This window comes from Thunnus maccoyii, chromosome 2 (genome assembly GCF_910596095.1).
Source record: "Thunnus maccoyii chromosome 2, fThuMac1.1, whole genome shotgun sequence".
NCBI lineage: Eukaryota > Metazoa > Chordata > Actinopteri > Scombriformes > Scombridae > Thunnus > Thunnus maccoyii.
The window spans coordinates 651,990-679,139 of NC_056534.1; the positions used below are offsets into that span (position 1 = coordinate 651,990).

Sequence of the window (27,150 nt, forward strand, 5' to 3'; positions counted from 1 at the left end):
TACCAGTATCAGTACTAGTATTAGTAGTACTAGTCTCAGCACTAATATTAGTAGTACTAGTAGTATTAGTAGTACTAGCATCCATACTAATATTAGTAATACTAGTAGTATCAGTACTAGTATTAGTAGTAATAGTCTCAGCACTAATATTAGTAGTACTAGTAGTATTAGTAATACTAGCATCCGTACTAATATTAGTAATACTAGCAGTATCAGTACTAGTATTAGTAGTACTAGTCTCAGCACTAATATTAGTAGTACTAGTAGTATTAGTAATACTAGCATCCGTACTAATATTAGAAGCACTAGTAGTATCAGTACTAGTATAAGTAGCACTAGTGGTATCAGTACTAGTATAAGTAGTACTAGTAGTATCAGTACTAGTATAAGTAGCACTAGTGGTATCAGTACTAGTATAAGTAGTACTAGTAGTATCAGTACTAGTATAAGTAGTACTAGTAGTATCAGTACTAATATTAGTAATTAATTAATATCAGTCTCACCCGGCCGTCTTCATCTGACACCAGAGCAGCAGAGCATCTTTGGCTGATCTCTTCTCCTTGTTGTCTTCAGTCTCTACACTGATGTCCTGGATCTGAACACACACACACACACACACACACACACACACACACACACACACACACACACACACACACACACACACACACACATTAGAGTCACACTACCACCTGTACTTCAGTCAGTCAGACACTTTTAAATTAAACTACATTAAAGGACCAGTTCCCAGTGTTCCCAGTGTCCCCAGTGTGTTAAACCAGCAGTCAGGTGTCTGTAATCATTCCTCCTGTTCATACTGGATATTAAAGATCCTTCAAATGTGTTTTCAATGCAGGTAAAAGTCTGTGTGAAGCTTCTATTCAGCTTCAGCAGTCTGAGTTAGTCATATCAAGTGGATATCTGACACATTTACAGTCTTTTTAGCATCAAATTCCCTCTTTGTGTTTCCTCGGACAGTGTTTCCCTGTTGAGCTGCAGGTGGAAGTATAGTAACAAAAAGAGGAACTTTGGCACTAAAAAGACTGTAACGTTGAAAGATATCTACTTGATTTGACTCATTTGGATGCTGAAGCTTCATATTAGCTTCAGACTGTGGATTTTGTCCTCCATCACTTCCATTGTAAGGTCATTATGAAGGGATCTTCTAATGGTCAGTATGAACAGGAGGAAACAGCTTTAATGTTCATTTGAAGACTGACTGGAAACATTGTGAACTCGTCCTTTAAGACAAATGAAATGTTTTTATGTTTAGACATGAAGACACGTCAGACTGACTGAAGGAAGATCTTCATCTTCATCTTCAGTCTTTCTTTTTTAAACGAACACAATGACGAGTCTAATCTGTCATGTACATAAATTACCTTCATAAGTTCTCTGATCAAATTCTCCAATAAACTCTGCAACGATTATAACGTGATGTAATTACTTCTAATTAAAGTGACGATGATCTTGAACTGATTCTGGTATAAACAGTGAATAAATGAGAAACATACTTATGGAGGCAATTAGTGTCAATATTAATGACTCGTGTATTTTATGATCCACAAATAAATTTATAAATGGTTTGTAAATAAATTCTGTTTATTCACATTGAATAAACGTCAGTGTTCTACTTAAATGTGAATATTTTTCTGGTTTCTTTAGTCTCTGACAGTAAACTGAAGATCTTTAGGAAACACTGATCCACATTTTTCACCATTATCTGACATTTTATGGACCAAACAACTAATCAATTAATTGAGAAAATAATTAACAGATTAATTGTTAATGAAAATAATCGTAATCAGCTTTTTTCCCCACACATAGATTGCACATGAATGTGACTTTCAGTTTTCCAGCAGCACTTGAACACAACACGCGTCGGTGGATCAGAAGACGTGAAAAAAATCCTGTTGTTTTTATTTGTGGATCACTATTGACACTAATTACTCTCCGTATCTGTTTGCCCTAAATTCAGCCTGTCAGGCGCCGCGCGTCCGCCTCAGTTTGAGTTCAGGGTCTCAGGTTTCAGAGACCGTTTGCTGAGATCTGATTGGTGGAGCCTGTGTGAGGTCATAAACCTCCGAGGGGGGGATTCCTCGGGGTCAAAGGTCCAGACCAGACTGGGTCTCCATGACGACGGTCTGCTGCTGGTAAAATCCGAAGCAGTCTGGACTTTAACCTGAGCTGGTAAATAACTGACACTGATGACCTCGACCAATCACAGGCCAGACTGGGCTGAAGGGGCGGAGTCTGTGTTCGTCTAAAGTCAGGAAGTATTTAGTAAAAAACACTTCATTTAATTATGGATTTTATGTTTGTGGTTCTTTAATATAATATATATAATAATATGTTTTGTTTTTGGATACAACTAATGATTATTTTCTCAGTTAATCTTTAAAAGATAATGAAAGATGCCTGTTATAAAGCTCTTAAAGTTGTTTTGTCTGATCAAGTCAAAAAATCCAAAAATATTCAAGATAGAAAAAAAGAAAAGCAGTAATTCATCAGAGTTGAGAAGCTGCGAACTTTTGATATTTCTGCTTTCAAAAATTAATTTAACTGACTCGTCTTGTTACAACTGATGAATTTATTGCTGAAATGAATTTCACAATAAAGTTTTATTTGTGAAAAACTGTGTCTCAGTTTTAACCACAAAGACATTTAACATTTAGTTTCCAGTAATATCTATTAATATTAATAATAATAGATGTTATTTAGGTCTCTTTACGGTGTATTAAATGTGTTTATGTTGTTGAGGTTAAACAGGAAGTGAACGTCAGTGTTTCTCGGACGGTTTAGTGACTCTTTAAAGGAAAAGTTCAACATTTTAGGACATAAACGAGTGTTATGTGCTAAACTAACTGTACGGTGGCCTAAAGGGACAAAACACAGCAACATTGTAGAAAACACAGTCTCTATACGCTCTCCGTAGCCATGCTGTCAGCTACGGAAACACAAACTGATCAATATTAAATCAATAAATACAATGAAATAAACAATTAAACCAGTAAATACAGATGATATATATATATAAAAACCATGAAATAGATGTTTAAACCTCAGCTCATTATAATGAAATGAGTTTACACCAACATTCAACACTTTCCATCAGAGAGTCAGAGCGAGTCGTGTGATTGGCTGTTGCTTCAGTCTGAATAATCAAACAGAACCAGGATGAAAAATAACATTTTATTATAATGAGCTGAATTAACTGAATATTTCATAGTTATATTCTATATTTTTAATATATTTATTAACATGATTTTTGATGATGTTGTTTTTTGCACCTCAGGGCCACCGTACGAACCCAGACCAGAGTTAAAGTCAATCAAGTAGAAACATTACAGTAATTAATTAATATGAGCTGTTATTATTAATTATTGTTAATTATTTGTTCATTTCTCAATAGTTAATTATATAATAATTATTATAATAATAAAGTTTCTTTAATACAAAGTTCTTTTTATTTATTAATTTTATTTGTTTTTGTTCATTCTCGTCTTCCGTAACACTGACTTTAAATCTGTTTATCATTAATAATCAGTCTATAGATTTAATGGTTAATGACTCTATAAGTGTTTATTAATGTATTAATCAATAACTTTAACTCCTCCTGTGTGTAAACAGATCATGAACGACGCTGTGATGATATAAATGTCTTCGTAGGACAGTTATTATAAATACTGAACAGTAATAAACACTTTATCTGCTTATATATAACTGTTTACATACTGATTATTAATGATCAATAAAGCTGATAAACGTCTTATCAGCGCGTTACCTGGAAGCGGAGGATGATGGTCCAGATGAGGCCCAGCGTGAGTCGGTGGTTTCCGTCGACGATGTCGTGGGAGCCCATGTTCTCCAGGTGAACCCGCTGCTCCTTCAGGAACTGCAGAGCTTTGTCCACGTTCTCCAGGCAGTGGATCCGCATCCGACCTTTAGTCGGCTTCGGCTTAATGTAAAAGAAGAAGAAGAAGAAGAAGAAGAAGCGGCAACACGGTCAGGACGCTGCTTTAAAAGGTTTTAGAAGAAGAAACTGAGCTGGAGGAAACGTGTTTCCAGCTGCAGTTCCTCTGACGTCCACTAGATGGCTGCAATAACACAAACAGTCCTGGGGGGGCGTGGTCTACTGGCAGTCTGCAATAAAACCTCCTTCAAGAGGACTTTAACACGGTTACGTTCATGAAAAACCAGACTCGAGGTTTAACAGGAAGTGGAGAAACTGGAGCGTCTTCCTGGCCCTGAATGCGGCGCAGAAGTGAGCGAGCGGCGAAGTGTCCTTGGTCTGCAGGAAAGGGAGGCAGCAGCTGGACCGCAGCCAGACCACCGACACATCTGGATCCAGCTCGCGCTCCGACTCGTCAACGCGCTCCACGTTTCAGCAGGGAAAACAGGAAGTGGAGACACACCTGGTTCAAGATCCTCCCGGACAGCCGCCGTTACTTTACTTACTGTCGTTTAAACGTGTGTGTGTGTGTGTGTGTTACTGTGTGTGTGTGTGTGTGTGTGTGTGTGTGTGTGTTACTATGTGTGTGTGTGTGTGTGTATTACTGTGTGTGTGTGTGTGTGTGTGTGTGTGTGTGTGTGTGTGTTACTGTGTGTGTGTGTGTGTGTGTATTACTGTGTGTGTGTGTGTGTGTGTGTGTTACTATGTGTGTGTGTGTTACTGTGTGTGTGTGTGTGTGTGTGTGTGTGTATTACTGTGTGTGTGTGTGTGTGTGTGTGTGTATTACTGTGTGTGTGTGTGTGTGTGTGTGTGTGTGTGTGTGTGTGTGTGTGTGTGTGTGTTACTATATGTGTGTGTGTGTTACTGTGTGTGTGTGTTACTATATGTGTGTGTGTGTGTGTGTGTGTGTGTGTTACTATATGTGTGTGTGTGTTACTGTGTGTGTGTGTGTGTTACTATGTGTGTGTGTGTGTGTGTGTGTGTTACTGTGTGTGTGTGTGTGTGTGTGTGTGTGTGTGTTACTGTGTGTGTGTGTGTGTTACTATGTGTGTGTGTGTGTGTGTGTGTGTGTGTGTTACTATGTGTGTGTGTGTGTGTGTGTGTGTGTTACTGTGTGTGTGTGTGTGTGTGTGAGAGTGTTACTATGTGTGTGTGTGTGTGTGTGTGTGTTACTATATGTGTGTGTGTGTTACTGTGTGTGTGTGTGTGTTACTATGTGTGTGTGTGTGTGTGTGTGTGTTACTGTGTGTGTGTGTGTGTGTGTGTGTGTGTGTGTTACTGTGTGTGTGTGTGTGTTACTGTGTGTGTGTGTGTGTGTGTGTGTGTGTGTGTGTTACTATGTGTGTGTGTGTGTGTGTGTGTTACTGTGTGTGTGTGTGTGTGTGTGAGAGTGTTACTATGTGTGTGTGTGTGTGTGTGTGTGTCTGTGTGTGAGAGTGTTACTATGTGTGTGTGTGTGTGTGTGTGTGTGTTACTATGTGTGTGTGTGTGTGTGTGTGAGAGTGTTACTATGTGTGTGTGTGTGTCTGTGTGTGTGTGTGTGTGTGTTACTGTGTGTGTGTGTGTGTGTGTGTGTGTGTGTTACTGTGTGTGTGTGTGTGTGTGTGTGTGTGTGTGTGTGTGTGTGTGTGTTACCAGTCTCTCTCCTGATAGGACCTCCAGCAGTTTGATCAGCATGCGTCCGTCTCTCAGGTCCATGTAGAGATCTGTGATCCTGCAGGAGACTCTGGACAGGTGAGAGTTCACCCACTTAGTGAAGGTCTTCTTCTGCACCGCCTCGCGCTCATCTGCACACACACACACACACACACACACACACACACACACACACACACACACAGATGGTATGTTTGAATATGTTTCCCGTGTTGAACCATGTTGATGTAAACTGACTCCAGATGTTCTTCTTCTCTGGTTTCTAAGTGGATTATTGGAGGTTTATTGTTGACGGACATCAAGAGATAATGATATCAGCAGGAAGTGATGTCATGTGTTTCATGCAGCATGAAGTTATTTTGGGTGTTTGACCTCTGACCTGCAGGAAGCAGGAAGGATACGCAGCGTAATGAATGAATTCACCAGCGGAGACGACGTTTCCTTCATCAGCAGGGAGCCAATCAGGAGCCACGAATCCTGTTTCTTACTTTAATATTTAAAAATGTTTAAAACTTTTTTTTCGCTCCTGACTCCGCCCACAGACAGGAGACATATTGATTATTGATGGATCAGTGTGTGACCTGACTGTCAGCTACTGAGCATGCTCAGTCTGAGGTTTTAGTTCCTGACTTTACTGTAATATTTTTAAATGTTCCTGCAGCAGTTTATATTATTTCTCTGTCTTCAGTCTGTATTGATTACATATTCAATATCAATAAACCTGCAGCTTCAGAACTTAAAGTTATACTTGAGTCATTCTGATATTATAAAGTATTTCACTGCCGTTATTGATGTGACGAACAGAAACATTGATCCTTCATGTTGTGCAGCAGTGATCACATGACCGGACGACAGCGTGATGGCGGACGTGTCGTTACAGTCATCCTGTCGCTGAATCCTTTCACTCTTATTGTTTACACTTTGTTTCTGTTCGCTGTGATCAATGATCCGTGCAGGTTTATGGTGCTACACACAGAGTCTGTGTGTGTTCAGCAGTAAAACGGATTAAACGTTAACGACCGCCAGCCGAAGCCGCAGAGGTCAAAGGTCGCCGTCCACTTCCACCAATTCAACATCCTGCTGCAGACACACAGAGGCGTGGACGCCGCGAGGAGGAACTCGCTGCAGATATAACTTTCACTGGCATCAAGAGATCTGACACAGTTATTGATTATTAATTAACAACAATAAACATCATTATTATAGTTTTACCTCAGACACAGTTTACACAACGCAACCAATGTATTTACTGGTGTAATCAATAATATACTGGTGTAACCCAGTTACAGTATCTTTAACAGACACACCAGTCGTTGCTTGAAATATTCCAGATGGCCAGTCAGTGGGATCATATATTTCTGATATAATTAAAGCTGCGAGCAGCGTTGGTCGCGACCTCGCACTCTGGCCCTTCGGGATCAGATCAAGTGTGGTGTGCTTTTATTTTGAAAGTTTGATTGACATGTGTACTGTCAGGTGTGTAGAGACAATAAGTAACTGCAGCTGGACAGAAAAATACTCATATATTTGAATGGAGAGTGTGAGTGAACCCACACCTTTTTGAACATTTACTGCTTCCACATAGTTTTAGATACAAACTTCATTTGAACTTTAAATGAGTCACGAGACTTTGACCTACAAATCTTGAATTTACATGTTTTTTCTATCTTTTATTGTTTTTGAGATATTAGAGTGTGAGTTTTAAAGTCTTTTCTTGCTCCTCCTGTGATTTTATAATGAGTGTGTATTGCGGAATGTTTCACAGCACTGAGGGAGTGACATCACCAGGAGCAGTTGGAGAGGAGGATTTTAGAGTACGCTTCTTGTGAAATATCCTCATAAATCCCATGACTTTGGCCAAATCTTACATTAAAAATCATATTTTTTAGAAGGAAATTTCATGGTGAATCCATTGATACAGGTTTGAAAGTGGTCAGACTTATAGTTTAGACGTCAGAAGCCTCTGTTTGACACAAAGTTCATGCCCATAGATTGCCTCCCCATTGGTTTACATTGTAAGGGTGATGTGGCACTGCAACTTTCAGAGCTTATAAAATCCAAACCGTTCGAGTTATTACAAAGTTTTTAACAACTTTTTTCATAAGTCATGTATTAAAGTGTGAAGCCGATACCATTAACACCTTCGGAGGAGATAGTGTTTGTTCAGGTGCCAAAATTGGGACAAAGTCTTATTTTGAAAGGCTAATTACGGACTTCCTGTTGGATTTAGGTCAGGGGTGTCAGTGTATGATTTGTAGGTCTTGATGAGACGAATAATTGAGTTTTGGTTTGAACTCTCTACAACATTCCTACGGGCCGTAGCGGCCATTTTAGTTACATAGGTGGCGCTAGAGAGCACATTTTGGCACTTTAGGGGTTAATGTTTACATTTTATCAAATTTTTCACCAGACCTGATGTGCGTGCCAAATTTGGTGAGTTTTTGAGCATGTTTAGGGGGTCAAATTTAGGGTTTAATGGCGTAATAAGAAAGAAAGAAAGAAAGAAACACACGAAAAACAATAGGGTCCTCACCCTTAGGCGATATTCAGATATAATAATATATTTCTGATATAATATGTCTGATGGTTAAATTGCTGAGACGGCCAGCAGCATCACATGATCACTGATCCAGACAACGACTCTATTCTGGCATCACTTCTATTATAAAACGTCCTTAAAAACAGGAGCTTAATAATGTTGATAATTCATGTCAGGCATATGAGTTGGTTGCAGGACTTTAATAAGGTATTAACAGCTTTGTGATTCTTTCTGTATGAAGGTAAAAGGTTCTAATCAATAATTGTTATTCATATATTAATGAAGGTCTTATGAGCTGAAAGTTATATAAAGACACTGCAGACTATGTGAAGCAACAATGGACACTGAAATAACTGAAGACATGTGGCTGAACGCCTGACAAACCGGCAGCCAGCTGCGCTGCTGGAGGGACTGAAGAGGAATCACAGCTCATGTTTTCATGTTTTCATGTTTTCTGGTCTCGTCCTTCTGTTCAGACCTTCTGAAGGACGTAGCAACAATCATCCCTGATGCTCAGTAAAGATGATTCCTGCCTCTTTAAGATGCTGCTGGCTGCCAGTAAACAGCTGTTCCTGCAGAACAGGTGAGCTGCTCCACACTGACCCACAAACCCACATCAGGTGTGTGATGAGCGATGATGATGAGGAGACTGTAACCTTCCTCACATCAACACATGAAACTAACAGAAACGTCATATTTCCATCACGTTTTTGAGCTTTGACTGTCGCCGTATGTTGCAGCTACGCGTCTGTTTGGCGGCCATATTGGATCCACTGCGACTCCTTTAATTCTGAACTGATTTCCATGAACTTTGGTTTGTTATAAATATGACAAATTAACAGGATGGAGGTTAATTATTAGTGTTACAGTTTCATTTAGCAGCTTTTTATCTGAAGTGACGCAACACATGATGAGCTGATATCCAGTCAGGAGAACAACACCAGTAAGAGTCATCTGATGGGAGCCAACAGGAAGTGACCAGAGGTGGATAATATGTTGTATCATAAGTCCATCAGGTGCAAAGATAATCGCTGGGTCTTTAGTCTTCTCTTAAAGACTGAGAGGGACTCTGCAGATCGAACAGAGTCTGGTTACTGGTTCCACCAGCGGGGAACTACGGAGGAGGAGAGTCCAGCTGGTGACTGAGGGTCCTGTTGTGGTACCAGCAGCCTTTCATTGGCAGAGCGTAGTGGCGGGGGGGAGTGTAGACCTGAATGAGGGAGTTCAGGTGTTTTAGTTGCTGTTTTGTAAGCAAGTGTCAGGCTTTTGAATTTGATGTGGAGGGAGATGAACAGCAGGGTGACGTGCTGTTCTGGGCTAGTTGAAGACCAGATGCACCAGCCCATTCTGGATCATCTGCAGAGGTTTGAAGGTGGATGCTCCTGCCAGTAAGGAGCTGCAGCCTGTAGCAGGAGTTGTGCTGCATGTTCAGACACGTAGAGTCTGATCTTCCTGATGTTTTACAGGAAAAATCGACACGACCGAGCGACTGAGGCCACGTGGACCTTAAAGGTCTGAATGAGCTGGTTGATTCCAGCTTGATGCTGATGTTTTGTTGTGCTGAAGGACTGGCTGAGATGACGAGGAGTTCGGTCTTAGAGAGGTTGAGATGAAGGATGAAGATGAAGGTTCTTTCATCCATGCTGATATATCAGCAGGCGTGACGAGATCGGAAGAGGAATCGGACACTTACTGGAATGAAATTCAGTTACTGGTTCGGATCTAATCAGCTGGAAGCCAAACACGCCGGCTCCATCAGGCAACATCACCTGTAAATTATTTATCTTTTTGTTCTATTACAGTGGTCCCAACCCCCGGGCCGTGGACCGGTCTGTAGGTCATTAATTAAATAACTTACATTATTTCCATTTTATTTATTATCTAAGTCTGAACGACGTTTTATTTTGAAAAATGACCCGATGGATTAAAGTCTGAAAACCCTGCTGCCATTTCCAACATCCTATCTGATATAGACGGGACGTCTCGTGGCAGAGAAACCAGCTCAGGGCTCCCACTGATTCAGCGTTATGTCGAGTTCTATTTTTCATGCACTTTATATTTGTTTTTGCGGTGTACCTCTATTTTGAAGGCATGTTTAAACGTTACCATAGCGACCAGAGAGCGTTAGGGGGGCAGAGAGGATGTTACTCGTGTTATGTTGTTGGCGCAATGTTACGAGGACGCTGCTGATAAAGTTGCATACGAGTAGACAGTGGATTCAGGTTTATTATTATATTTTCGTATCATTTTAGTTTGTCGTGTTTATCCGCCGCCGGTCCGTAGCGCAAAAAAGGTTGGGAACCTCTGATCTATCATGTTGTTATAAAGCCGCCGGGTTGCTTGTTGTCATTGTATTAATTATTGAAATAAACTGGACTGTTGAGCCGTACAGACACACGATAACTCTGCTAACATCTAACGGACGGCGCGGTGACCGTTGACTGCACCAATATGGCGACCGCGTTCGACGCACGTCAAATCATGAAACGTGTTTTTATATCAGTGCTTTAATGACGTCATCTCGTCGTGTCTCGTGTTTAATGGCACCGACTGGAGAATTAGCGCCAAAAGCTGTTTATCTGCTAATATTCACGTTTGAGCCACATCGACTTTTTCTTTCTTATACGACACAAAGACGGCGAGAAACATCCTTCCTCTCTCTTCCATCAGCTTCTTTCTCCTCAAACCAACATTTCTCTCCTCTCTGCTGCTGTGACCTCTGACCTCTCACCACCTCTGTGCTGCTGCTGATAATAAACTACACTTTCTTTCTTTCTTTCTTCTTCTTCTTCTCTTCTTACCTTGCAGCTGCTTGAATCGACCCTCCAGCTGGTTGTAGTTGAACGGCTGCTGCGCCGGATCCGCCGACGCCCACTCCACCTCCATCCAGAGGTTTAACAGAAATACACCCACGAGATAAATAATAAAGTCCTGAAGAAGAAATCAGCCCACCGACACGATCATCGCTCTCAGGATCGGTGCAGAAACAGAACGATTTGATCCTCGAGTTCAGTAAAAAGAAGCAACGTTTTCCTCTGAGAAACCAAGAAGAAGAAGAAGAAGAAAGAAATATCTTCCAGAGGATGAAAACTGATTATTAAAACAAATTTAAGAAGCAAAAAATCAGAAAAATGATGTTTGGTTTGAGAGTTTTTAAAATCGCAGAAGCTGAATAACAGCAGACAGAAGACGTCCTCGTGTTCACGGTGAAATGTGTTGTCGGGAGACGAAAGAAAAAAAAGAGTCCAGAGGTCAGAGAGACGGTCGCAGGACGGCGAGCGCAGCGTGTGTGTGTGTGTGTGTGTGTGTGTGTGTGTGTCTGGCCCTGCCCAGGACATGAAGCAAGGCAGCAGTGACGACTACATGCTGCTGATTGTTCTCTGTTTCCCTCCAGAAACCATTCAAACCCCCGACACACACACACACACAAACACACACACACACACACACACACACACACACACTGAGTGTTAATCTTCCTGTTTCAGCTTTAAATCTGATATTTAATAGAAGATATTTCAGAGTTTAAACTACAGATCGTCACCCTGCCGTCTGGACACAGGATGTCCTTTGTGTGTGTGTGTGTGTGTGTGTGTGTGTGTATTTTGGGGTGGGGAGGGGTGCAAAAGGTTGGAATTCAGCCAATGACGTTACAGCGTGACGATGATGTCATCAGGGGTGTGAGAGGGGGGAGGGGAGGTGTGTGTGTTTCCCTTCATTGTTCCTTCAACATTCCTGACGGACGGAGAGGAAACCAGAAACAAACATCCTGCAGACACACACACACACACACACACACGCACACACTCTGATCACTGATTGACCCAAAATCAATATCATAAACCTGACTTTCTGCTGGTTGAATCATCAACAAACATCTAAAAGCTAAAGTCTGTGGGGAGAAGTCAACTACGACTCCCAGGATGCACTTCGGCAACAAACATCCAATCACAGAACTTATAAATTCTTTTGCAATATAAAAAAACTGAAATGACAAACGTCCTCACACGAGTGATTTTCACTAAATGTTTTTTCCCGACGAGAAAGTTGAGGTGAACGTTTGTAGCGACGCCTGCAAGACGAAACCCAGGGTTCAGCTCTACATGTACGGATGGATCTGAGAAGTTGACATTTGGAGTAAAGAAGAAGAAGAAGAAGTGAAATCCTGCTACTATAGTTTGTTTACGAGGAAGCTTCCTGAAGCTGACCAATCAGAACAGAGCGGGCTCATCAGGAGGCGGGGCCTTAAAGAGACAGGAGCTAAAACGGCCTGTTTCAGACAGAGGCTGAACTGAGGGGCTGCATAAAGGACCAGTAGAAGATCAATAAGGAGGTTTTTGTTTCCTGTAGAGATTCTTCATTAAGTGCTGGAGGACAAAATCCAGTCTGGTTAGTTCACCTGAAGATTGGTTGTGATGTTTCGTCTCTTGGTACGAAGTGTTTCATGACTGTTGGTGTCATCACACCTGGAACACCTGAGCTGAACCCTGAAGGCCCCTGAAGGCCCCTGAGGGCCCCTGAAGGTCCCTGAAGGTCCCTGAAGGCCCCTGACGGTCCCTGAAGGTCTCTGAAGGCCCCTGAGGGCCCCTGAGGGCCCCTGAAGGCCCCTGATGGTCCCTGAAGGTCTCTGAAGGCCCCTGAAGGCCCCTGAAGGTCCCTGAAGGCCCCAGAGGGTCCCCGAAGGCCCCAGAGGGTCCCTGAGGGTCCCTGAGGGTCCCTATTACAACTATTACAGCATCGATCCATCAGTCAACCAGGCCTGAGCCATAACGCTGAACAATGTAGCATGATCAATCGATCATTATTGATCATTTTTAATAAAGACAAAAGGTCGACTTTAACCACTTTATTCATAAAGGCTCAGAACTCGAGAGCTGCTTTCCTCCTCCTCGCTGTCGATGGTGCAACCCAACAACACAGCTGTTCAATGATTGGCTGTTCATGCTCCATTATCAGAGACGTGATTGGCTGTTCATGCTCCATTATCAGGGATGTGATTGGCTGTTCATGCTCCATTATCAGAGATGTGATTGGCTGTTCATGCTCCATTATCAGAGATGTGATTGGCTGTTCATGCTCCATTATCAGAGATGTGATTGGCTGTTCATGCTCCATTATCAGGGATGTGATTGGCTGTTCATGCTCCATTATCAGAGATGTGATTGGCTGTTCATGCTCCATTATCAGAGATGTGATTGGCTGTTCATGCTCCATTATCAGAGACGTGATTGGCTGTTCATGCTCCATTATCAGAGACGTGATTGGCTGTTCATGCTCCATTATCAGAGACGTGATTGGCTGTTCATGCTCCATTATCAGAGACGTGATTGGCTGTTCATGCTCCATTATCAGAGACGTGATTGGCTGTTCATGCTCCATTATCAGAGACGTGATTGGCTGTTCATGCTCCATTATCAGAGACGTGATTGGCTGTTTATGAGCACGCTCGGGTTTGTTCGTGTGTATTCGTTATGTGCTGTCATGGCGGTTTGCATCTAAGTGAAACTATCAAACACTCTGAATTATTTTCTTATTGTGTCGCCTGCATCACCGATAGAAATATCTTGATAATTGATTCATAGTTTCTGATTCCAGTTTTTATAAAGTCGACTAATAATCCTCCTCCTCCTCCTCCTCCTCCTCCTCCTCCTCCTCCTCCTGCTTCTCCTCCTCCTCCTCCTGCTCCTCCTCCTGCTCCTCCTCCTCCTCCTCAGGAATGCAGTAATAACAGGATCATGTGAGCAGCAGACGCTCAGTAAGTTGTTGTGTTTGTCTCAGTAACTCTGACAGCAGAACTCAATAAAAACATCAAGAATGAATCATGACGAAGCAAAACTATATATGTATTATATATATATATATATACATATATATATATATATATATATACGTATATATATTAGACCCTTTACTCAGTGAATGTTTCAGCTGTTTAAACAGATGTGATTATGTGGAGTTTTTTTCAGCTGTTTATTGGGACGCAGTGAAAACACACCTGACACTGGAAATATTTTGGCAGCATTAGATTATAAAATGATATTAAAAGATAACGCAGCTGTAACAGAAGCTGTGTATAATGTTACTCATGATGTTAACCCTCCGTGTGCTGGTCGCTGCTCTGCATCAACTCAGTGAACTGACAGAACACGTTGAGTAGAAACTGGAGTGAACGTTTGTTTCCATCCTGCTGCTGCTGCTGTGAATATCAGCAGATAAACGGTCGCTGCCGTTAAACCGCCGCAGAAGAAGAAACACGGCGAGATGACGTCATTAAAAGGAGCGACAGTCAAACATGATGGAAATATGAGGAAGGTTACAGTCTCCTCATCATCGCTCCACACAGATCTGATGTTTTCAGCTCTTCATTGACGTTTCAGTCACATGATTTATGATGTCATCACGACGCATCTCTCTTTAATATTATTACAGCCTAAATACAAATAATAAGATTTAAGAAGCTAGAAAACATTTGTAATGAAGCAGAAACATCTCGTTATGTTTCACACATCCAACGCTTTTATTTGACCACCAACCACCTGCTGTGCTGGGGCTGGGGGCGGAGCTGGGGGCGGGGTTTGGAGGCGGCATGGTTCCTACCTGCGAGCGCTTTGATGCGGGAGCGTTCGAAGAGGCGGGCCGAGCTGTTCTCGTTGTCCCAGTCATCGTCCCAGCGGTTGTTGACCGTGTCGTTGCTGCTGCTGTACTGCTGCTGCAGCTCCATGTGGTCGTACTCGGCGGCCACCGTCGTCATCATGACCTTTCACCTCTGACACGTCAGCAGAGACACGTCGTCCACATCGGCGGCTGCAGGCCGAGCGCTGCGGGGACACAGGAAGTCAGCGTTAAGACAGGAAGCAGGACTGTTTGATTTTTTACATTTTTAACTTTTTTTTATTTATTTGCACAGTAAAAAACTAAACAACGTAAAACAACACAACACACAACACAACACAACAACACACAACAACAACACAACAACACAACAACACAACAAAAGAGAAGAAAGAAATTGTGCAGGTGGAGGCTGATGGGAGTTATCTCACCTCATTACACGTTATAAACAGACACAAACGTCATGTGATCAAAAATAAACAAACAAGCAACCACAGAATCAAAAGCAAACAGATGAGATAATCAATCAGAAGATTCTGATATTTGATTCAGTTTTGCAAAGTTGTGTGTTGAAATTAACAAAACACAACACACAACAACAACAACACACAACAAAAACACAACACAACAACAACACACAACAACACACAACAACACACAACAACACAACACAACAACAACACACAACAACACACAACAACACAACAACACCACACAACAACACACAACAACACACAACAAAACACAACAACACAACACAACAACAACACACAACAACACACAACAACAACACAACAACAACACACAGCTCATCACTGTGTAATGATGATGTCAGACTGCAGCAGAGACGCTTTCTGTCATAAATAAACTCACAGCGCCCCCCGCTGGACTCAACACACCACAACACAACACAACACAACACACCACACCACAACACAACAACACAACACAACACAACACAACACAACACAACACAACACAACACCACAACAACAACACAACACAACAACAACAACACAACACCACAACACAACACAACACAACACAACACAACAACACAACACAACAACACAACACAACAACACAACAACACACCACAACACAACACAACACAACACAACATAACAACACAACAACACAACACAACAACACAACACAACAACACAACACAACAACACAACAACACACCACAACAACACAACACAACACAACACAACACAACACAACACCACAACACAACACAACACAACACAACACCACAACAACACAACACAACACAACACAACAACACAACACAACAACACAACACAACAACACAACAACACACCACAACAACACAACAACACAACACAACACAACAACACAACACAACACAACACCACCCCAACAACACAACACAACACAACACAACACAACAACACAACACAACAACACAACACAACAACACAACAACACACCACAACAACACAACACAACACAACACCACAACAACACAACACAACACAACACCACAACACAACACCCCAACAACACAACACAACACAACACAACACAACAACACAACACAACAACACAACACAACAACACAACAACACACCACAACAACACAACACAACACAACACAACACAACACAACACCACAACACAACACCACAACAACACAACAACACAACACAACAACACAACAACACACCACACCACAACACAACAACACAACACAACAACACAACAACACAACACAACACAACACCACAACACAACACCCCAACAACACAACAACACAACACAACACAACACAACACAACAACACAACACAACAACACAACACAACAACACAACACCCCAACAACACAACAACACAACACAACACAACACAACAACACAACACAACAACACAACACAACACAACACCACAACACAACACCCCAACAACACAACAACACAACACAACACAACACAACAACACAACACAACACAACACAACACAACAACACAACACAACAACACAACACAACAACACAACAACACACCACAACAACACAACAACACAACACAACACAACACAACACAACATAACAACACAACAACACAACACAACAACACAACACAACAACACAACACAACAACACAACAACACACCACAACAACACAACACAACACAACACAACACAACACAACACCACAACACAACACAACACAACACAACAACACAACAACACAACACAACAACACAACAACACACCACAACAACACAACAACACAACACAACACAACAACACAACACAACACAACACCACAACACAACACCCCAACAACACAACACAACACAACACAACACAACAACACAACACAACACAACACCACAACAACAACACAACACAACACAACACCACAACAACAACACAACACAACACCACAACAACAACACACCACAACACAACACAACACAACACAACACCACAACACAACACAACACAACACCACAACACAACACAACACCACAACAACAACACAACAACACAACAACACAACAACAACACAACACACCACAACACAACACCACAACAACACAACACAACACAACACAACACCACAACAACACAACACAACACAACAACACAACAACACAACAACACAACACAACACAACAACACAACAACACAACACAACACCACACAACAACACAACAACACAACACAACACAACACAACAACACAACACCACAACAACAACACAACACAACAACACAACACCACAACAACAACACAACACCACAACAACAACACAACAACACAACAACAACACAACACAACAACACAACACCACAACAACAACACAACACCACAACAACAACACAACAACACAACAACAACACAACACAACACAACAACACAACAACAACAACAAGACAACACAACAACAACAAGACAACACAACACCACAACAACACAACAACAACAAGACAACACAACAACACCACAACAACAACACAACAACAACAAAACAACACAACATCAACACCTCTACACACAAACACTGGTCTGGACTCGTGTGTGACATTAAAGGACAGTTTCATGTGTTTAAACTGAAACTGTTTTTGCTGTGATGATGTCATGATGATGTCATGATGATGTCATAATGATGTCATAATGATGTCATGATGATGTCATGATGATGTCATGATGATGTCATGATGAAATAAACTCTGAAGCTGATTGGAAGCTTCAGCCGTCTGATTTAATCAATACAACACAAACAACTTTATTAATCACATTTGTTTGGAAACAAACAATAAAACAACAAACAGACGCAGAGGAAGAGAAACTGTTTTTATTGATACATAATCAGATTGATTATTCATCTCCGGAGATCACTGAGAACAGAATTAAATCAGTTTGTAGTTTGGAGACGATCAGCTGACTGAGTCACATGACTGAAGAGAGGAAACGCCGACAAACATGTCGGACTCAAAAACCATAAAGGCTGATCTCTGAATGGACGAATGACCGCTGAGGCTCATGGGTAGTGTAGTGTTTCTGTGTCTCGGTGAGAGCAGTGGCGCTGAGCTCCCATTGGCTGCCGGGGTCAGCTGACCGCAGCTGATGGCAGCAGCAGCCATTAGAGCACTCAGACGTCCCGAGGGACCCGCCCGCCATTAACACATCCAGCTTCCCAGAATCCTCCAGACGGACGGACGGAAACAGATCCATCGTCTGTCTGAGAGAGTCTGACTGACGGCAGCATCACAGGAAGTCACCGGGTCAGAGGTCAGAGGTCAGACTATCTTTAATATCAATGAATGTTTGAGCTGCAGCAGGAAACTACAGACAGGCCCGTCCACGTCCGTGCCGAGTAAAAAGATCAAAGACATGAAACATTAAACATGTTTCAGATTCTCTGAAGATGAAACGAAACCTGAAAACATTGAAAACTTTCACATGGAGGAATTTAATTTAATTTAATTTAATTTAATTTAATTTAATTTAAAGGCTGAGTTTTGTATTTTTTAGATTCAACATATTTCAGTTTGGTCACTTTCAGACAGAGATGATGAATCTGTTAACACTCAAAGATATTATATATTATTATTTATATATATTATAGGAACTGCAGCCTGCAATGATTATTAATAAATGACTTAATTAAAATCAATTATTAAAACTATTAATTTATTTAATCTTTTGATCCATGAATCAGCTGATTGACTGTTTTCAGCTCATCTACTTATTTTATTTTATTTATAAAGACTTTATTCCTTTAATAAAAGCACTGGACTGATAGTTGGGTTTAAATATTTATGATTTATAAACACTGAGTGCAAACAGTGAAGTGAAACATGTTCCAGCTTTTCCCTGAAAAAAGAAGCAATTTGAGGATAAAAATAGAGCGAAGAGTGAAAACTGAGACCGAGAGGAATAAAGGTTTAAAGAGGGAGGGGTGGGGGGGGTGGGGGGGGCAGGAAGTGTGAGCGGCCTCCGCCCCCTCCCTCAGGGTTTCTGTCTGTTTGGGTTCACATTCCCCCAACATGACGCCCGTACGAACCAAACAGAGAAGCGACGGATCGTTAAAGTGACAGGTGAGCTGCTCTGAACCAGCAGCTGCTCACACAGAGACACAATCTGACATGTCGACTGTCAGTTCACGCTTAGCCTCTTAGCTTAGCTTAGCTTAGCTTAGCACACATAATGGAAGCAGAGGGAAACTGTTAGCGTAGCTCCAGCAACACAGAGTGTGAAGGACTTAAATAAAAGGGATGAAGTGTATTTTCCTGACATGTGTTGGTAAAGTTGATCCTGATGGTTGCAGCTGTGACGCTTCACACACACACACACAAGATCTGAACTGTCACCAGTTCCACTAGACCACTGTCACCAGTTCAGTATCTGACCACATTCTGCTCTGAGTCACCGCACAACATTATGATGTCACAGTGAAGTTGACCTTTGACCTTCTGTCATCACTTCATCATTTTATCCTATTGGACATTTGTGTGAAAATTTTTCGTAATTAACGTATAAAATACGGCCAAAAACATGTTTTGTGAGGTCACAATGACCTTGACCTTTGACCCTTGACCACCAAATTCCAATCAGTTCATTCTTGAGTCCAAGTGGACAGAAACTATATATAAATATATACATATATAGATACAGATATACAGCTACTATATATAAATATATACATATATAGATACAGATATACAGCTACTATATATAAATATATACATATATATAGATACAGATATACAGCTACTATATATAAATATATACATATATAGATACAGATATACAGCTACTATATATAAATATATACATATATATAGATACAGATATACAGCTACTATATATAAATATATACATATATAGATACAGATATACAGCTACTATATATAAATATATACATATATATAGATACAGATATACAGCTACTATATATAAATATATACATATATATAGATACAGATATACAGCTACTATATATAAATATCTACATACATATAGATACAGATATACAACTACTATATATAAATATATAAATATATAGATACAGATATACAGCTACTATATATAAATATATACATATATATAGATACAGATATACAGCTACTATATATAAATATATACATATATAGATACAGATATACAGCTACTATATATAAATATCTACATATATATAGATACAGATATACAGCTACTATATATAAATATATACATATATATATAGATACAGATATACAGCTACTATATATAAATATCTACATATATATAGATACAGATATACAGCTACTATATATAAATATATACATATATAGATACAGATATACAGCTACTATATATAAATATCTACATACATATAGATACAGATATACAGCTACTATATATAAATATATACATATATATAGATACAGATATACAGCTACTATATATAAACATATACATATATACAGATACAGATATACAGCTACTATATATAAATATATACATATATATAGATACAGATATACAGCTACTATATATAAACATATACATATATACAGATACAGATATACAGCTACTATATATAAATATATACATATACATATAGATACAGATATACAGCTACTATATATAAATATATACATATATACAGATACAGATATACAGCTACTATATATAAATATATACATCTATATAGACACAGATATACAGTAACTATATATAAATATCTACATATATATAGATACAGATATACAGTAACTATATATAAATATCTACATATATATAGATACAGATATATAGCTACTATATATAAATATCTACATATATATAGATACAGATATATAGCTACTATATATAAATATCTACATATATATAGATACAGATATATAGCTACTATATATAAATATCTACATATATATAGATACAGATATATAGCTACTATATATAAATATCTACATATATATAGATACAAATATACAGTAACTATATATAAATATCTACATATATAGATACAGATATACAGCTACTATATATAAATATCTACATATATAGATACAGATACACAGCTACTATATATAAATATCTACATATATAGATACAGATATACAGTAACTATATATAAATATCTACATATATAGATACAGATATATAGCTACTATATATAAATATCTACATATATATAGATACAGATATACAGTAACTATATATAAATATCTACATATATAGATACAGATATACAGCTACTATATATAAATATATACATATATATAGATACAGATATACGGATATCTATATATAAATATCTACATATATATAGATACAGATATACAGTAACTATATATAAATATCTACATATATACAGATATACAGTAACTATATATAAATATCTACATATATATAGATACAGATATACAGTAACTATATATAAATATCTACATATATAGATACAGATATACAGTAACTATATATAAATATCTACATATATATAGATACAGATATACAGTAACTATATATAAATATCTACATATATATATATACAGATATACAGTAACTTTATATAAATATCTACATATATAGATACAGATATACAGTAACTATATATAAATATCTACATATATATAGATACAGATATACAGTAACTATATATAAATATCTACATATATATAGATACAGATATACAGTAACTATATATAAATATCTACATATATATAGATACAGATATACAGTAACTATATATAAATATCTACATATATATAGATACAGATATACAGTAACTATATATAAATATCTACATATATATAGATACAGATATACAGTAACTATATATAAATATCTACATAAAACAACCAAATGGTACAAAGAGTCCAAACAATCACACACTGCACAAAAACCATTTACAGGACTCTTATTCTGGTAACACAGCCACGCCCCACACACACACACACACACACACACACACACACACACACCCAACACACACACACACACACACACACACACACACACACACACCCAACACACACACACACACACACACAAACCCCACACACACACACACACTGCTAGCACCCTCCCTTCATTTATATTTTAAAAATGCAGCTTGTGTGTTGGGTGTGTGTGTGGGTGTGTGTGTGTGTTGGGTGTGTGTGTGTGTGTGTGTGTGTGTGGGTGTGTGTGTGTGTGTGTGTGTGGGTGGGTGGGGGTTGTTGAACAAATGGCTGCAACTCAGAAAAACTTCTGAAATACCATCAAACATTCTTCAGAGCCTGACAGTCACAGCTGAGGACACACACACACACACACACACACACACACACACACACACACACACACACACACACACACACACACACACACACACACACAGGGAACAGGTGTGTGTCACCTGTCTCCCGGCAGCAGCTGTCCCGCAGGGTTAAACACCAACACACACAGAGTTGGTCGTACATCACATGTGAAGAATGTCTCAGTGTGTTCAGAGAGCTCACATTAAACTGCTTCACACAGCTGCTTCTAACCATCATCATCATCATCATCATCATCATCATAACCCTTCATCTGCAGGTCATTTTAACCATCAACCGATCAGCTGTTTGGTCCATAAAATGTCAGAAAATGGTGAAAACGTTGATGAGTGTTTCCCAAAGACGACGGCCTCAGAGACATTCAGTTTACTGTCAATCAACTAATTGATTAATGTAATTAAAAGCTGGACTGAGTGAAGCTCAGCTGATCCAGGATCAATCTGTTGAGCTGAAACAGCTTCACCTGTAACATGTTTTTACTTCTACTTTTGTCCTCCTGATGTATTTCAACTCTATTTTTACTGCGTTTTGTGACCCGGATCAGTTCTCTGAGTGTTTGTTCTCTGAGCGAATGACAGATAAAGTTGAGTTGAACCTGAAGACGACGACGGCGGCGGCGGCCGTCGACACACACACGATGGGAAACGTTTCATGTTCCAGTGAAACAAAACAACACACACAGAGCAGGTTAACTTCAGGTCAGAGCGAGGACACCGCCTGTTTTATGTTCCAGAAACAGCAGAAGAAGAATGACCTCACTGCGCCGAGCAGAGCCGGGTGGAGTTATCGAATTTACACACACACACACACACACACACACACACACACACACACACACACACACACGTTTCCTGGTTAGCTGACCCCACCCTTCATCACTGATCCACTCAGACTGAACAAGAGAAGAAAACATTTCTGCTGAATCACACGAAAACAGAAACATACGACACGCCGGCGTCTTATTGGTGCAAAAACCGTCAGAAATGATAATCGATGTTTTATCTGAAGCTGTCAGTGATTCTGATGTCTGACGAACAATTAGCCGCCTCGTTAGAGCTGCTGAGATTGGAGGATTAATCGATTATTCAACTGACCGACAAATAATCAACAACTTTTTTAAAGTTAATTAATCATTTCAGTCATTTTTTGATGCAACAATGTCAAACACTCGCCAGTAACAGGAAGTGATCTGTGAGGATTTGCTTTGTCTTATGAGACAGTAAATTAAATATCTTTGATCAGCTGGACGAACAAACCGACAACCTGAAGAAATAGTTCAGGAAACTGTGACGGATGAAAAGAATCGTTAGCTGCAGCCCAAATATTATGTTACGTTATGTTTTACTATATTATATCACATCTCTGAGTATCTTTAAATGTATTATTATTATTATTATATTACATGATATTATGTTTCTCTCCTGTTGAATCATCTGCTTCTTTAGTAAAAAGTCGAAGCTACGAGCCTGCAGTTAACTACGTCTCCCATGGTGCATTTCAGCAAGAAACAGCCAATCACAGAGCTTGATGAATGGTGAGAAAACTGATTTTACAATCTGCAGGTTCACTTTTAATGTCTGAGTCACTTTGAGTGAATTCAGTAACCGTGGTGACGTGTTTTGTTTACAATGCTCTGACTGGCCTCCTCTCCGTAGCAACAGCAGCTGAGGCTCATGGGTATTGTAGTATTCTTTGTTGTCCGACAAAATAAATAGAATAGAGCGAGCAGCAGTGAAGTGACGTGAACGTGAGCGCAGCCGAGGAAAAGCCGTCAGAAGCTCCTGCAGGTTAAACTGACTGGAAGAAACTCGCTAGCCTAGCAACATGAATGCTACAAACTACCCAGAATGCATCGCTCTCTGTAGGAGACACTTAATAAAAGAAGATCTGATGTTGTGAACGCGTCGTTTCAAACGTTTCATTTCCTGACAAAAATATCGTCTCATATTGTTGTTAGAACACAGCTGTGGTCATGTGACGTCACGATGTTGAAAAAAAGATAAATGAGGTTCACGTCTGATCAGTGATCGATTAATCTGTTATATTATGCTAGCTTATATTATATAACATTATATTATGCTACTATAGCTTATATTATATAACATTATATTATGCTACTATAGCTTATATTATATAACATTATATTATGCTACTATAGCTTATATTATATAACATTATATTATGCTACTATAGCTTATATTATATAACATTATATTATGCTAGCTTATATTATATAACATTATATTATGTTACTATAGCTTATATTATATAACATTATATTATGTTACTATAGCTTATATTATATAACATTATATTATGCTACTATAGCTTATATTATATAACATTATATTATGCTACTATAGCTTATATTACATAACATTATATTATGCTACTATAGCTTATATTATATAACATTATATTATGCTACTATAGCTTATATTATATAACATTATATTATGTTACTATAGCTTATATTATATAACATTATATTATGCTACTATAGCTTATATTATATAACATTATATTATGTTACTATAGCTTATATTATATAACATTATATTATGCTACTATAGCTTATATTATATAATATTATATTATGCTATAAACTGTAAACTGAAAATCTGGTGATTCACATTTTTCAAAACATTTATAGACAAAACGAATAATTAACGGAGAAAATAATCTTCATCGATCAGCTACGAGCTTCTATATATTTATATATATAACGATATTAAATGAAGTCATTTGGGTGATATCACATTAAGCTTCTGTATATTTTATTAAATAATAACATTATAGATGAAAGCAGAGCTGGTTGGTTCACATGTATTGATCCAGCTGAATGTTTTCCTGTGTAAGAAGCAGCCAATTAGATGCGTTCAATGTCAGCTAAGTTAATCTGAGTTTATAGCGTCACGTTATTCTGCATTAACTTTAGTATTATTGTGTTTATGTTATTAATGTAACTCCTACTGTAAGATTATACAGTCAGCATACATGTTTCATGTCTTTATATTTAATGAGTATGTGCATCAGGACAGTGAACGCACCGTCATTTACATAAATGTTGAATATTAACTGTTTACTACATATCGTCATATATTTATTAACTGTGAGACGGCGGCGCTGATGCCATCGTATTGCAGATATTCCTAATAATAACTGTGAAATTCAATACAGCATTTTGATTGATCCTAATTTTCCTTCAGTATTTTTTAACTGTTTTTATTCACCAAGTTTAACAGAAACTCCGGCTTTTTGTTTCATTTCTCCATCAATAATGTCAAAAACATCATAATATGATATTTCTGCTGTATGGTCTCAGCCTGAGTCCAAAGTTTACAAACAAACTGCAGATATTTATCATCAACCATCACCGATCGATTAATGGACTCAATGTATCAGCATCAATCAATAAAAGCATCTCAAGCCTTTTAAAAACAGACAAAGCATGAAAGAAAACCAGCAGAGCGATTATTTACCGTCTACAGCAGGAAACCAGGAAACGTTTCCATGGAACCACCAGAGAACGTTCTGTAGAGGGTTTCAGGGAACGTTACAGGAACGTTACGGGATTCTCCTGATTTTAGGAAATAATTCCCAGAACGTTCCCTGAAAGTTTCCTAGACTTCCTTATTTACATTTCACAGTTTATTTGATAATAATGTTCTAATGATGTTCTACGATGTTCTTTTAACCTTCAAGGAACGTTTTCCAAACGTTCTAAAAAAGGAAAAGGAACAATGTGTTTCAGAGATTTTCAGCGAACGTTCTCATTAATTTATCTCTAATGTTCTTTAAACATTAACAGAACGTTGAACACTAGAACCAAACAGGAAGTGTTGTTGTTTACATGATGTCGCTGCTGCACCCTGTTTATTTGTGTTGGGGGGGGGGGTGTTTATGTCTGGTCCCCCTCCCCCGGGCTGGATCCGGCCCTGCTGGACCACATCACGGTTCTGCTGAGTTCTAACAGAACAGGAACCAGACAACTCATGTTGCTGTTTGTTTGAGTTCACAGAACCTCAGTAAAACGTTCCTGCAACGTTCCCGAAACCCAGCGTGTGTTTGGGGGTTTGGGGGCCAGAGGCCTGCTCCACCTTCCGTCCTTCTGTCTGTTTTCCAGCATTTCGTGACGCACCGGCCTGCGGAGCTTCACACGGCCGAGGACAGCTGCTGGAGGCCGGCCACAGCCCGCTCAATCTGCCGCTAACAAACACCCGCAGATCGGCGCGATGAGGAGCGTTTTCCTCGGTGTTTATTGTCCTGAACACACACAGTAACACACACCTCCTCCTCCTCCTCCTCCTCCTCCTCCTCCCGCGGCCACGCCTGTGTTTGCGTCCATGCATGGCGCACCGTTATTCTGCTCCATCCTCCGCCGACACTGATGGCTGCTGGCGGGGCGGGGGGGAACGCGCAGCGGACACGCGGGCTGAAGCGCACCGCGACACGGCTACTGAAAGCGGATCCCGCCCCGGAGAGAGGAGCGGGCCTCCGGGAGACTCCCCGCCGGTGACCGGAGCAGAGTGAGAGCGCACAGATTCATCAGACATGAGGATCGGAGGTTCGGTGTGTCCCTCCGCAGAGCTCCGGAGCGACAATAGA

General features: G+C 39.5%; 1 protein-coding gene across 1 annotated transcript in view; it reads right to left on the minus strand.

Moving 5' to 3' along the window:
- LOC121907988 (spectrin beta chain, non-erythrocytic 1-like) overlaps positions 1-27,150 on the minus strand; it is a 52,104-nt gene that overhangs the window by 24,543 nt on the left and 411 nt on the right. The window contains exons 2-5 of the mRNA XM_042427619.1: positions 14,745-14,965; positions 5,588-5,739; positions 3,785-3,958; positions 504-595 (exon numbers count right to left, since the gene is read on the minus strand). Coding sequence (XP_042283553.1) covers positions 504-595; positions 3,785-3,958; positions 5,588-5,739; positions 14,745-14,901 — 575 coding nt within the window. The 5' untranslated portion in view covers positions 14,902-14,965. The remainder of the gene's footprint in view (positions 1-503; positions 596-3,784; positions 3,959-5,587; positions 5,740-14,744; positions 14,966-27,150) is intronic.